The sequence below is a fragment of the Vulpes lagopus genome, chromosome 23 (assembly GCF_018345385.1).
Source record: "Vulpes lagopus strain Blue_001 chromosome 23, ASM1834538v1, whole genome shotgun sequence".
Lineage (NCBI taxonomy): Eukaryota > Metazoa > Chordata > Mammalia > Carnivora > Canidae > Vulpes > Vulpes lagopus.
Genome location: NC_054846.1, coordinates 52,900,746 through 52,915,908, shown reverse-complemented (window position 1 = coordinate 52,915,908; position 15,163 = coordinate 52,900,746). Strand labels below are relative to the sequence as shown.

Sequence of the window (15,163 nt, the reverse complement as noted above, 5' to 3'; positions counted from 1 at the left end):
CAATAATGTAACGTTTGAGATGAGATCTGAATGAAGTTAGTCAAGCAGATTATCTGTAAAAAGAGCATTCTGGGCCAAGGAAACTGTAAGGACAAATGACTTCTTATGTTTGATTTTTCTCTTTCTTTCAACATCAGAATATTTTCTTTTCTGTTAAGTTCAGTCATATTTTAACATTTAAATAGTTTATTCAGGGTAAGAAGAAATCCTCAAATAGTTCTTTTATAGCTTTGGTGTAGAAGCCGTTGTTTTTTTAAGCAAAACTTAGAAGACAGGAAAAGAATGATAACATTTCTAGAAGGACAAACCATCAATAAAAAGAGTAGAAATACAAATGATAAGTTGAATTAAAAAATATTTTCATTTCTCTTCTTCCCACCCTATACTTCATCTGGCTGACCCCCTCCCCCCCTTTCTTAATACTCAACTCCAGGGTCATTTCCTACAGAAAACCTTCTATGATGTCCAAGGGCATCCCTCATTGATGCTTCTACACTTACCATTAGTCATTTAAACTTTTTGAATCTCAACTTCATCTTCTGTACAGGATGATGACATTAATACCAATTTTACAATTTTTACTTTGAGAATTAAATAAGTTGGTACATGTGAGAAATGTGATTATGACTTGAATACTTCTCTCATTCCATTCTGTATCTAAATCCAGTGACAGGCACATGGAAGGCATCATTTTAACAAATGTTTACAGGAGTGGGTGAATCCTATAGGGAATCTTTTGTTAAAAGGCAGGCATCCTGGCTTTATGGTGGGTGGGTGGCTCTTTGTGGAGATAAGAAACCTCAGGCAATCCCTGGGGAAGGCAGACCTCTTGGGCACACTCTGAATGATAGCATGGGAAAACTAACTCCCCCAGGAGTCCATGTGGAGGGGATGTCTATCCCATGCCACATGCTGTGCAATTTATACCAAAAGGAAGTCTTCAGTAGGTGTGAAGTCTACCCCTCCTTCCTGCCCTGCTTCCTGAAGAGAAGGTGACACACAGGGGAACTGAACCTGGTTTTCTTAAGTGCTGAATTTTTCTAGGCATTTCATTTCTGCCCAGTTGGAATATGTCTATCCAGGCTGTCCAACAGAGCTCTCTGCACTGATGGGAATGTTCTCTATTTTTGCTGTTAATATAGGGTGGCTATGGAGCACCTGAAATGTGGCTGGTCTGATTAAATAACTGATTTTTAAATTTCACTTAAAATTTAGATTGAACAGTGCAGTATATGTAGCGCATAAAAGGTTCTCATCAAATGGTAATTTGAAATGTCAACAAACACATTTGTATAGTAATGGACTGTCCAATTCTTTTTTTCCTGGCTCTAATTGACTCTACACAGAAAATAGAGAAGCTGACCAAGTCCTCGACCCACTTAGAAATTTGTTAATGGGCTTCTATCATTTTCAGGATCAAGTTCTCCATATATGAATTCTGCAGAAGTCCTTACCTATTGATGCAGCCACTGCTGCCTTGCCATCTACCCCAGACACTATGCTTTGCTTTGCCCATGCTGTTTCTGTTGCTTCAACTCTCCTTTTCCCTTATATGACTGTTGGCTTTGTCCAGCTTATTTCTACTTGCCCTTGAAAAGTTAGATGAGACATTCTCCTCTAGGAAGTTTTTCCTAAATATCCCTTTACCTATCCCCTCTACTCCAGGCTGTGTGCCTCCCCCTGGGCACCCACAACGTCTCATGCTTTTCTCTGTTACAACACTAATCATGCTGGATTATACTTATAGATTAAATATCTTCTGGACTGCGAGCTCCGAGAAACCATGGACAGTTATATTCATCCCATTAACTTCAATGTTCTCAAGCCCAGCACTCTTTTCAACTGCAGACTGGCAGTGAGGGACCTCTCAGGTGAATACTACTTTACTATCCCCGCAGGAGGAAGAAAGGCTTTCCTCTAACCTTGGAGGAAATAGTGGAGTCAATGAGAAATGGTCACAACACAGCCAAAGAAAAGCCACTATATGTCAGACTCCTAGTTTACTCCAATGGACAGCCTTCCCAACATCTCCCACTTTTCTGTGTAAGAGAGTGTATCTCTCCTTTGCTGTGGGCCTCGCTTAATGAAGCTCCTACATTGTCTTCAGCCCTCAGTATCCCTCCCATACTGAAATTCCTGTGGCTCTCACAGTGTTTATCAGTCAGTCACTAGGATTGATTTGTGAAACATGTGTATTTTCATCTTGATGGCTGTGTTGACATGGCTTGTGAATTTTTAAACTACTCAAATACGAGGGATATTTCTGATGAGCATTTTCATGTAACTTTTTGTATTAGTTCTCGTGGTGCCCACACCTTATTCCTGATTTCAAGGCAGGTGGAAAGTGTAGTTTCCAGGAGTGTTGCCAGCATCCCACCCCAAGTGCTTTCTAGTCAGTCCCTCTGCTTTTCTGCCTTAAGGCTTTCTTTCAAATCCCAGAAAACTGGGATTCCTGGGTGGCTCAGCGGTTTGGTGCCTGCCTTTGGCCCAGGGCCTGATCCTGGAGACCCAGGATCGAATCCCACGTCAGGCTCCCGGTGCGTGGAGCCTGCTTCTCCCTCTGCCTGTGTCTCTGCCTCTCTCTCTGTGTGTGTGACTATCATAAATAAAAAAATAAAATTAAAAAAAAAATCCTAGAAAACTGCTTAGCCCCGGGCAACCATAACCAGGAAATGTGAGAGTTCAAGAGGGAGGGGGTGGAGTGGGGGTGGTGGTGATAGAGGTTAACTCTGAGACAAAGGGTATGGAAATCAAGAGGTAAATGACCTCGTTTCCTTGTTCTTTGGTGGGGCAATGCTGAGGCACATTCTACATAGTTTTTGGAGGGTCACTCTGGTGAGCTTAATTAAGCCCAGTTGTCTATTAAAGCAATCAGCTCAATCTCATTTATTTTTCCTGGTTTTCCCCCCTTCCCTCTTTCACTCTCTCCCCCTCACTTCTGTTTCCTGGGCTTACTTCCCAGACAAATTAGTAGCACCCAAGTCCTGGCCTCAGGCTCTGCTTTGGGGAATACATTTGAAGACACTAGAGCTACACAGGGGCTTCTTTAGAGATGACGCTTTGCTCTAGGAGGTTTATGCTTTAGCGTACTGGACTCTGTGTAGTTTCCCTGCTGACCCCTACACTCCGTCTAGCTTATGCTGCTCCCTCTGCCTGCCACAGTCTTCCCTTCCTTGGCCCGGCGGCACCTATTCACTCTTGAGGACTCAGCCAGGGTACCCCCTCCTCTCACCGTAGAGTTCTACCTCGATGATCCTGTAGCGCTTCCAACACTAGGAAACCTCTAACCAAAGCCATTAGGTCTTTCTTCTTTTGTTTCTGCGTCCACATCCTTTTATTCAGCTAAGAATAGGTACTGAGTGTCCGCTCTCCGGTGGGCTAAGTTCCCCGGGTAAGCTGAAGACCAGCCTGGAGGTGGGGTCCCTTTGAGGCGCGTAAAGCCTGTGAAGAGAGGAGCCTGTGAGGAGAAGCGGCCTACCTACAGCGGTACTTGTTGAAAAATGAAGCGCTCCCTAAAACTGGTGGCAGTGCAGGAGTGAACCTAGGAGTCCCTTTTCACCCCACAGATATTTACCGCGCGCTTACCTTGTGCCAAGCACTGTGCCGCGTTACGGAGGGCACAGGCAGCCCACCTGGCCCCTAAGGGAGGAGGACGGAAGCGAGTAACGGGGTCAGGCCCGGGATGCACGGGGCCGGGGCCGGGGCCGGGGCCGGGGCCGGGGGAGGAAGGGCGACTCAGGAGAGGGAGGCTCGGGCTGGCTCCCGGGAGACTGTGGCCGCCCCGCCGGGGAGGGGCGGGAGGGGGCACCAAGTGCACCGAGCGGCGCGGCGGCGAAGAGCCCTTCTCCAGGCTGGCGGCTGGCGGCTGGCGGCTGTGGGGGGGCGAGGAGCGCGGGTTCGGGGTGCGGCGGGCACAGTCACGGGCTCCGGGCGCACTTCCGTCGGAGACATCCACTGACCCAGCACCCGGCACCCCGACTGAGGCCGGGCACGCCGCGGGCAGGCGCGTCGGGAAATCCGCAAACCCGTGTCGAGCCCCCCGGATAGAGCGCGGACCACAGAGGAGCGGCCCCGCCAGGTCCGCGGCCCGCGGAGCCCCCCGCCGGCCCGGCCCCGCGGCGGAGCATGCTAAGTGGCCCGGACCCGAGCGCGGCGGAGGCGCCCGGACCCCGGCGCGGCGGAGGCGCCCGGACCCCGGCGCGCGGGGCTGCGGGGCTGCGGGGCTGCGGGGCTGCGGGGCTGCGGGGCTGCGGGGCTGCGGGGCTGCGGGGCTGCGGGGCTGCGGGGGGGGCGGGGCCTCGGACGCACGCGCCCTCCCAGCCCGCCTCGCGCCCGCCGCCCGCACGCGGGCCGCCCGTTGCCCTGGCAACCGCCGCGCCGCGTCTTCCTGTGGGAGCTCCGTCAGCCCGTGGATCCCGTCGCCCGCTCCCACTGCCCCGCGATTTTCGCGTGGGCTTAGAGGCGGAGGGACAACCAAAAATGGCGGAGCGGAGCCAGACGGCGCCTGAGGCAGGTCTGTGGGGGCGGCGGAGCAGGGGAAGCGCTGAGGCAGCTGCGCCGTCCGGGCCGAGCGCGGAGGCCCCTTGGGCTCGGCCCTACTCGCGGGAGGCGCCCCGAGCGTTTGCGCGGTGGGGCCGGGACCTCGGGGTCAGGGGTCAGGGGTCAGGGGCGGCGCGCGCGGCTGTGAGCGGCGGGCGGCGGCGGCGGCGGCGAGGGGTGTGCGCGCGTGTGCGCCCGGGAGTGAGCGTGGGCCGGGGGCGCCGGTGACCGAGTCCCGGAGGGCGCCCTGTGGCCCCGAGGGCGCGGGGGCAGCTGGGCGAATGGCCCCGTAGAGCGGGCAGCGTTTGCGCCCGGGGAAGCCCCGGAAGTCCACGCGGCGCCTGCGGGTCCCAGGGAAGCTGCAGGCCGGAGGGGACGGCCGCAGCCCGACCCCCGGGGCTCCCCGGACACGCCGGCACCTGGGCGGCGACTGGCGCGCTGCTCCGGAAGGTCCTGCGGAGTCTCCGAGAAGTGGAGGACGAGAGTCCAGGTGCAGGGCAGGCGCTGCGAGGGGAGCCCAGGCCCCGTTCCTGAGGGGCCGCGTCGGGGCTGGGCCGCGCTGGCGAGCGGTGGCCCCGGGGCCTGACAGGTCACGAACACGCGGCGGCCGCAGTTCCGCGTCTGTGGGAGGGGCTGCGCGCTGAGAACTGACGCCCGAGGCAGGTGGTGGCGGAGTGCAGCTCGGCGGTGCCTCGGGGGTGGGGCGCCGCGGGGCGCAGGCCGGGCCGCAGGAGTGACCCCCTGGGATCCTCCAGCCTGGGAGGTGGGGACGGGCAGGGGGTATGCGAAGGCCGCTCGCCACCTAACCGGCCGCGGACAGAGCTCCCGCGGTGGCTCAGGGGGCTCTTACCTCCCCACACCCGTGTGGCTTCTCTTCCTTGGAGGTCTCTTCCACCAAGTACTTCCCGCGGTTCTTTTCATAGTTTAAGCTCCTTATAATATTTCTTTAGTCCTTCATCCACTCAACAAATATGTATTGAGCGCCAGCTATATGTAAGGCACCAAGTTAGCTGCTGGAAACTCCTTGTGAGTCTCCTACTTTGTCGCCCAACACTCCACCCCCCCCCCATAGACTCACTGCCTTTATACATATTATGCAATTTACTTGTTATTTTTATTGCTTATCACCTATTCTCTAACATTTGAATGTAGGCTCCATAAAGGCAAGGTGCTTTGCTGTGTTTAACAGCCCCACATGTCTAGAACAATACATGGTATACAGTAGGTTATTATTAAATATTTATTAAATAAATAATTGAATGACTTGCTAAAGTCTATGGGTTCAAGGAACATTCTCTGAGAAAGTGATATTTTTGCTAAGATATATTGAATAAATGAAGACCAGGACAAAGAGTGGCCCAGGCAGAGGGAAACCATGTGCAAAGACCCTAAGGTAGGAGGAGACATGATGTGTTTAGGGAACTGAAAGGAGACAGATATGGCTGCATGTAGGGCAATAGGAGGAGAAGAGAAACTGAAATAGATCTTGCAAGCCTTGTATACTAGGATACGAATTTTGGTCAAACAAATTTAGAATAATAAGTCATTGAGGGCTTTTAAAAAAGTAGGAGCATGACATAATTAGAATCATGAAAAATAAAACTGGCTACCATGTGGAAAGTATAGAAGATACAAGAGTCCATACAGGTGGGGGTACCTGAGTGGCTCAGTGGTTAAGCGCCTGCCTTTGGCTCAGGTGGTGATCTCCGGGTCCTGGGATCGAGTTCTGCATTGGGATAACCTGCAGGGAGCCTGCTGCTTCTCCCTCTGCCTGTGTCTCTACCTCTCTCTCTGTGTCTCTCATAAATAAATAAATAAATAAATAAATAAATAAATAAATAATAAATAAATAAAAGAAATCTTTTTAAAAAAGTCAAAAAATAAAAGTGGATGTAGTTGGACCTGTTAGAGGGTATCAGTGCAGATGGGGAGAAGGAATTGAGAAATATTTAAAGATAAAGTTGATAGGATTTGATGAAAGAGGGGATGAAGGAAAAGAAGGTATCATACTCCTAATTTTTGAATTTGTACATCTGGATGGTTGGTAGTGTACTTACAGAGATAAGGAGCACTGGAAGGGAACTTGGCTATGTTTGAGAGGGAAGATCATGAGTTTGTTTTTGGGTGTATGGAGTCTTGATGTATGGATCTTTTAGTCATCCAGGTTAGTGGAGGGATTGACAAGGCAGTTGAATGTGTAAGAAAAGTCTGAGCTAACACTGAGATAATTATTGAAGTCATAAGTGTGGATGAAATTGCCTAGAGGGAGAATAGAGTGTGGGGAGCAGAAGCTTTGGATTAGGTTTTGAATATCTTCAATATTTCAGTGCTTTCCAAAGAGGATGAGAAGAATGGTCTTGAACAGACTGAATACTGCCAAATGATATAAAAAGGACGACTGAAAAACTAGATTTAGCAACAGATTTAGCATTGTTGGTAACATTGATGAGAGAAAATTGATGAATGTAGAAGCCAAACCATTTAACTTCTGAATCACTGTTAATGGGTGGAGCCTTTGTTTCTTAATTCAGATTTCCAAGGCAGAGAAACTGATTGACATACAACATCTTTACCACCAGGTCATGTAAGATCGCAAGCCAGTGTAGGATTGAGTGTTTCCGGATTAGATGTCCAGCTATTGCTGGCTGGAGTCACCTGGTACAAAACATGTTAATTTGATGATTTCTCATCTCAGAGCAACAGCTAACATTTATGGAGTGTTTATTATGTGCCAGATAGTGTGTCAAGTGGCTTATATGTTTTAATTTACTCTCAGGATCATAACTGCTTTCTAAAGTATTATTTCTAATATTTGAAGAAGTTTTGACACAGAAGTTAAGCCATTTACTTGCTCAATAACTGGAGATAAGTATAAGATTGTAGGATTTTTGGACCTATTTTAACATTATCCAGATTCATTATTTGGCTGTTTGTATTGCAATGTACTACAGACTGAAGAAATAATAGCCATGATGAAAATTCCTGCCCCACAGAAAGTGTTATTCTAAGGTCAGCATATGTTAGCAAGGTGATGTGGAAAGAAATAGGTTCAGATCTTTGTTTATTTTATTTTTTTTAAATTTTTAAAATTTTTATTTATTTATGATAGTCACACACACAGAGAGAGAGAGAGACAGAGACATAGGCAGAGGGAGAAGCAGGCTCCATGCACCGGGAGCCTGATGTGGGATTCGATCCCGGGTCTCCAGGATCGCGCCTGGGCCAAAGGCAGGCGCTAAACCGCTGCACCACCCAGGGTTCCCCAGATCTTTGTTTAAAGTGTGTTTAACTTATTCGATGAAGACCTTGGACTCAAATTTTCTTTTTAAAAGATTTTATTTATTCATGACAGACACAGAGAGAGAGAGAGAGAGAGAGAGAGAGAGGCAGAGACACAGGCAGAGGGAGAAGCAGGCTCCGTGCAGGGAACCTGACATGGGACTCCATCCCGGGTCTCCAGGATCACACCCCGGGCTGGAGGCGGCGCTAAACCGCTGGGCCCCAGGGGCTGCCCGGACTCAAATTTTCTGATCTAAAGTTCCTTCATCTCTAAAATGGAGATGGTATTTATAGCATAATTGTGAACACTAGAGATAATATATCTGAAGTGCCTAATGAATGCTGTTTCCTTAGTTCCTCTGAAGCTTGAATATAGAAAATTAAGATGTATTATCTAGACTTTAAATATAAAAGCAAACTTTAAACTTACAGTGATGAATTTAAGACATTCTTTTCCTCCCATTGGTATAATTTATTTGCTATTGGAAGGAAGGCAGGCAGTTAAGTTTAGGAAAATGTGGAATTGTTACCTGAACTAATGATACCTAAGTATCATGGGATATATCTCTATATGAGGTGGATTTTGAGGAATTTCTTAAAGGTATGAAGGGACTTTTTTTTTCGAAGCATGCGGATAGCTCTGTAAGAAGGTCAGGTTTGCAAAAGGAAGTTTCTTTTAAATGTTGTACTTTAAAATGAGGACAGGAGAAAAAAAATGAGGACAAGAATATAGAATTTTTCTTCTCTAACAATTTGACTATGAGTAGTAATAAAAAAGAAAGCTTATAGTTAATTAAATGTAGGAGTATTAGGCTAGATTGCACCTGCTTCAATTTCTCAGATTCTTCTCCTTCCTTTCCAACTATCCTAAAAGAAAGCTTTTGTTTGAATTACCTGGTAAAATTGCTTTCCTATATTGCCAAGTTTGTTCCTTTTGTGGAGGCCCATACTGACCAGAAATTTTTAGAATGATGCAATCATTCTAAAAGTTTTTTTTTTTTTTTTAAAGATTTATTTATTTATTTGTGATAGAGAGAAAGAGAGAGGCCGAGACACAGGGAGAGGGAGAAGCAGGCTCCATGCTGGGAGCCGGACGTGGGACTCGATCCTGGGACTACAGGATCGTACCCTGGGCCAAAGGCAGGCACTAAACTGCTGCGCCACCCAGGGATCCCTAAAAGTTTTTTTAAAAAGTAATTAAAAAAAAAAAAAAATAAAAAGTAATTTTATGGTATCTGAAATCATCTATAGACAGAATCTTGACATTTTAAGAAGCTTTAGGAATAAGAATAATGTTTTCTCTTTTGTTAGTAGATGGGCAAAATAGTTAAGTCTGTTTGTAAATAGGGAATAATAACATACTTTTCAGGTAAGAATTAGAGATAGATTTGAAAAGTGCATAATGTTTTACACCCTCCTAGCCCCACCCCCAAAAATGGTAGCTTAATTTGTATATACAGGTATGCTCTTGTGTGTCTTTTCCTGAAGGCTTACTAGTAAAATCACCTTTTAAAGAAGGGGAAATCCAGGTCTACAATCCATTATTTGAAGTCTTGGATGAAAATATATTTCAGAATTTAGATTTTTTTTTTGGATTGTGGAAAAGTAATACAGCATATGTACTGTTGATTACATAGCTCCATGGAGTATGTGGTAGTACCCTGTAATTAAACACATTAATATCACATTTGTACTAAATGAATAAAAATTATAAATAGCTCATGTCAATTTAGGTTAAGTTTTGCTGACAAATTAGTTTTGGCACCAAACTTACGAGAAAAAAATTGGTTTTTAGAGATCTGTGTATTTTGGAATTGTAGATAAGGGAATGTGGACTTACATAATTTTTTCCCTTTTTAGAAATATTTTTAAAACTTAAAATTTTTTTGTCACATATATTTTCTATAACATCAGTAAGTATAGCTTTATTAAAGATCCCAAAAGTACAGTCTTGGGAGAAAAAATACCTTTTGTTTGGGACAGAAAACACTTTTTGTTTCCATGATGCTTATATACTTGATTCTTCTAAGGAGCTATGAAATGTTTGCATTTCAGGATCATGGCTCAGTGTCACTTTCAATGAGAGATAAGAGAGAACTGTGTGTATTAAGAAGGTCAGAAGGATGTCAGTGTTTTGAGTACATATTTTTAATAAAGTTGCAGCTTTGTCTTTGAGTCATTTAAGAACAGCAGTCTTATATGAGTTTCAGAATATTTTTATTAATTGTTAAATTTCAGCAATGGAGTAGGTGTTAACTTTAGTCTTGATTTAAGAAAAATTTTCACCCTTAGCTGAATTTGGTTTTTCTCATTTTAATAAATTACTATAAGTGTGAAAGCTTGCCGTAATTAATTGATGTTATTCACCATATGGGAATATGATAATTTTTACTGTTTATATTTTGCATTTATCTAATAGGACTCATAAATTTATTTTTTAAAACTCTGAAAAAAAATTTTAACGATTTTATTTATTCATGAGAGAGAGAGAGACAGAGAGAGAGACAGAAACACAGGCAGAGGGAGAAACAGGCTCCACACAGGGAGCCCGATGTGGGACTCAATCTTGGGACTCCAGGATCATGCCCTGGGTTGAAGGCAGGCGCTAAACTGCAGAGCCACCCAGGGATCCCTGAAAAAAATATTTTTATTTGTTTTATAATTTTGAGAACCGTTGATTGTGAATATTTGAGTCTTAACAACTTTTCCAAATAATGTACTTGCATGTCAACTGAAGGAAAACAAAACAAGCAAACACAAAAAGGCTAGAATTTTTTTTTTTAAGATTTTATTTATTTATTCATAGGAGACACAGAGAGAGAGAGAGGCAGAGACACAGGGAGAGGGAGAAGAAGGCTCCATGCAGGGAGCCCTGACATGGGACTCGATCCTGGGTCTTCACGCCCTGGGCTGAAGGCAGTGCTAAACTGCTGAGCCACCTGGGCTGCTCAGGCTAGAATTTTTTATAGGATTAAAAACTTTTATATAGAATTGGAAATTCCTAATAAAGACTTTCAACAATGTTATGGAAAAAAATCTCTGAGTTTTGGTGGAAGAAATGGGAAAAACAGTCTGCTGTCAATTATAGTTTCATTTTTTTCAGGAGTTTTAGAAGTCACTAATTATAATATATTAATCTCCTTGTCATGGCTTTGTGAAAGAAATCCCTATGTTGTAGACTGTGTTATTCTAATGTTCATAGAATTATTAAAAAAATGAGTATTGAGGGGCACCTGGGTGGTTCAGTCAGTTAAGCATCTGACTCTTGATTTCAGTTCAGGTCATGTTCTTGGGGTCATGAAATTGAGACTTACGTTGGGCTCTGCACTGGGTGTGGTGCCTGCTTAAGGTTCTTTCTCCCTCTCCCATGCACACAGGTGCTGTCTCTCTTTCAAAAAAAAAAATCTTTAAAAAACATATCGAATACTTATTATATGACAGGCATTGTGCCCAACTTTGGAAATTCAGATATGTGTTACACAAAAAGTCCTTGCCTTCAAGGAGCTCTTATCATAGTGGAGGAAGAATAGAGTTAGAAAATTACCATTCAGGCAATGAGAAGAGTTGTACACAGAATTCTGAGGCTAGAGAATAGTTCTGTGACAGCCTAGGGGTGGTGTTAAGAATAGTTCAGTAAAGCTACTTGGAGGAAGGACACATGAATTGAGTCTTGAATGATAAAAAGAAATTAGCCCAGTGAATTGCAGGCAGAGGAACTGGGAATAGAGAGGAGGAATGTAGGGCAGAGAGAGCAGCATATGCCCAGGAATGTTATGTGGTGAGAGAATGAAGCTTGTTCAGAACATTGCTGGTATTGCTTATTGCTCATCTATTAACCGAGCTAAAGACTGTATTTCTTTTTATTTTTTCCCTTCTGTTGGTTCTTAAACATTTCTGGGGTGATAGATTTGAGTATGTCATGAAAAGAATGAATTCTTATGAAAATGCATGCTGTGTGCAGACACATTTGAAATTTGAAATTAATTTTATGAGGTAATGTCCATTCTAGAAACCCAGGTTAAAAAATCTTCTATTTGTAAGTAATGGAGGATTACATTTCAGTTAGTAGTAGAGGTTACATTTAAGAATCTGGACTCGTCAAAGTAGGAATATTCTGGTGGAAGAGATTGATTTAATAACACCTGTCCCCAAGCAAAGCTGGTTCCTAAATAATTTGGTCATCAGTTTATCTTCTACTTTTAGCTTCTTTGTAGTTTACTTTCTCATTTTGCCTTGCAATAGACCTGAAGAAGGACTCCAGGGTTACATAGATGTATTCAAGAGGGATTAAGTGATTAGTTCAGGATTATGTGGATAGAAAGCAGGTCTTTCTCATTCCAGAGTCCAGATTCTTTCCATTTTTGCCCTCCTAAGTAGAAAAGACATGTGTAAGATTAGAGCACATGATAAGGAAAGTGTGAATTTTTATCTTTATATTGAATGTTAGAAGTTAAGTGACTTAACCAGGGTCCCACAACTAGGGAGAATAGGAGCCAGAACTGTAACCTAATATTTCTGATTCCCATTCAGTAAATAATATACTGCCCTAAAATTGAGAGGATAAATAGTTAGGTATTGTAGTAATGACCTTTAAAAGCAAAGTTAGTGGGGCACCTGGGTGGCTTAGTTGGTTGAGTATCTGACTCTTGGTTTCAGTTCAGGTCATGATTTTGTGATCCGGGGATGAAGCCCCTCTGCACTTAGTGCAGAGCCTGCTTCAGATTCTTTCTCCCTCTGTCCTCCCTGCTCACACACTCTCTCTCAAATAAAATCTTAAAAAAAAACAAAGTTATTTCAGTAAGCTGGTCTTTTGTCATTTGCAGAGTACCTCCCTTCTTTTAGGTACTTTATATATATCTTGTTTAATTATCACAGAATTCCTGCAGGGGGGTATAATTATCTCAGTTTTACATATGAGAAAATTTGGCTTCAGTAATATTAAGTGATGAAGCTAAGGCTACACAACCCATAACTAGTAAAAACTGGAACTACAACCCAAATTTGTCAGGCTTTATGTCCATACTGGTGAGAGTACTCCACTCTGCCTCCTGGCTTTATTTATTCTGGATATAAAATGAGTGCCGTTGCTGGTGGGAAGGGATGGCACATAGTAGAACTTAAAATAACTCAACTTTTCTTTTGTTACTGAGTTATTGAGGAAAAGGTAATACATATCTTAATTTTCAGACACATGTATGAAACAAAAAGTATACATTTATTTATGATTACTGTAATCCAGTAATTAGAAATATGGGGCTAATGAAGTTTCTCATCTTAGGCATCTCTATGCACTAATTGAGTAAATTAGTGAACAGTAGGGACTAAAATAGCAATTAGCATATGCTTGCTATAGTAGGCATTCAATAAATATTTGTGGACTAAATGAGTGGAAACATTTTTAATCCAGAAATTTTAGGTTTAAGTATTTGAATTTAGGCTATTGGAAGGTGAGGATATTAACACAAAGAAGGGGAAAGTGGAGAAACTTTTGACATTTCACAAACAAAATGTCCTAATTGAATAGGACTTAAACATAATATATTGGGAATGGAGTAAGCTCATTTAAAACCTCATTTGGCAGACTTCCAGGGAAGATGGCAGAATAGGAGGACCCTAAACTCACTTTATCCTACAGATACAACTAGATAGCATGAATATGAGGGTAAATTACCAAAAACCAAAAAAACAACAACAAAAAAACCCCCACAGGTGGAATAAATAATAGGAGAGAGAAAAAAAAATAATGAAAATAGACTCAGAGAACTGAGTGACACCATCAAGCATAATAACACTTGCATTATAGGGATTCCCAAAAGAGAAGAGAGGGGCAGAATATTTATTTGAAGAAATAATAGCTGAAAACTTCCCGAATGTGGGGAAGGAAACAGAATTTCGGATCCAGGAGGCACAGAGCCACCAACAAAAGCAGACCAAGGAGGTTCACACCAAACACATAGTAATTAAAATGGTAAAAAGTAGTGATAAAGAAAGAATTTTAAAAGCAACAAGACAAAACTCTTACATATAAGGAAAACCTCATAAGGCAATCAGTTGTTTTTTTTTTTTTTTTTTTTGCTTTTTGTTTTGTCAGAAACTTAGCAGGCCAGAAAAGAGTGGAATGATATATTGAAAGTGCTGAAAGAAAAAATCTGCAGCCAAGAATACTGTATCCACCAATGCTATCATTCAGAATAGGAGAAATAAAGAGTTTTCCAGACAAAAGTTAAAAGAATTCATCACCACTACATTAGCTCTACAAGAAATGTTAAATGGCACTCTCTGAGTGGAAAGGAAAGAAAGGCCAGAGGTAAGGAAAGCAAAGGAAAAGAAAGGAAAGGAAAGTAGGAGTAAGAAAAGTAGGAAGCACAAAAGCAGTAAAAATAAGTATATCTATAAAGATTAGTCAAGCGATTCAGAATATAAAAGGATATAAAGTATATGATACCATATACCGAAAATGTGAGAGGAAAAGGAGTTAAGAGTGTTCAAATATAAGCAACTATCAACTTAATATTAGACTTATATTTGCAGAAGTTGTTATATACAAATGTAATGGTAATCACAAATCAAAAACTAGTAATAGATATCCAAAAAATAGAGAAAGAAATCCAAGTGTGTCACTAAAGAAAGCTACCAAACTGTGAGATGAGAGCAAGAGAACAAAGAAACAGAGAAGTATAAAAGCAAACTCAAAACAAATAACAAAATGGCAATAAGTACACTCCTATCCATAATTATTTTGGATATAAATGGACTAAGTGCTCCAATCAAAAGACATAGGGTCATGAAATGGAGAAAAAAAGCTAGACCCATCATATGCTGCCTGCAAGACTCACTTCAGACCTAAAGACACATGCAGATTGAAAGTGAAGGAATGGAAAAGCATTTATCATGCAAATGGAGTGAGAAGAAAGCTGAAGTAGCAATACTTATATCAGAAAAAAAAAAATAGACTTTAAAGCAAAGACTATAGCAAGAGACAAAGAAGGACACTATATAATTAAAAAAAGAGCAACCTAACAAGAAGATAGGACAATTGTAATATAATTGTAAATATATATACACCCAACATAGGAGCACACAAATACATAAGACAACTAATAACAAGCATAAAAGAAGTAATAGAAAGTAATACAGTAATAGTAGGGGACTTTAATACATTACTTACATCAATGGGTAGATCAAACAGAAAATCAAAAAGAAAATTGTTGCTTTGAATGACACATCGGACCAGATAGATCTAACAGATTTATCCAGAACATATCATCCCAAACCAGGAGAATACACATTCTTGTCAAGTGCACATGGAACATTCTCCAGAATAGATCACATATTAGGCCACAAA

The 15,163-nt window shown here is 42.8% G+C and overlaps 1 protein-coding gene across 2 annotated transcripts in view; it reads left to right on the top strand.

The window, feature by feature from the left end:
* The first annotated feature begins 4,203 nt into the window (after positions 1-4,203).
* AGBL4 (AGBL carboxypeptidase 4) overlaps positions 4,204-15,163 on the top strand; it is a 1,348,432-nt gene continuing 1,337,472 nt past the window's right edge. Inside the window, exon 1 of one of the 2 annotated variants that reach the window (XM_041739178.1) lies at positions 4,204-4,513. In XM_041739178.1, coding sequence (XP_041595112.1) covers positions 4,480-4,513 — 34 coding nt within the window. In that variant the 5' untranslated portion in view covers positions 4,204-4,479. The remainder of the gene's footprint in view (positions 4,514-15,163) is intronic. The other variant, XM_041739177.1, reaches the window with a different exon arrangement.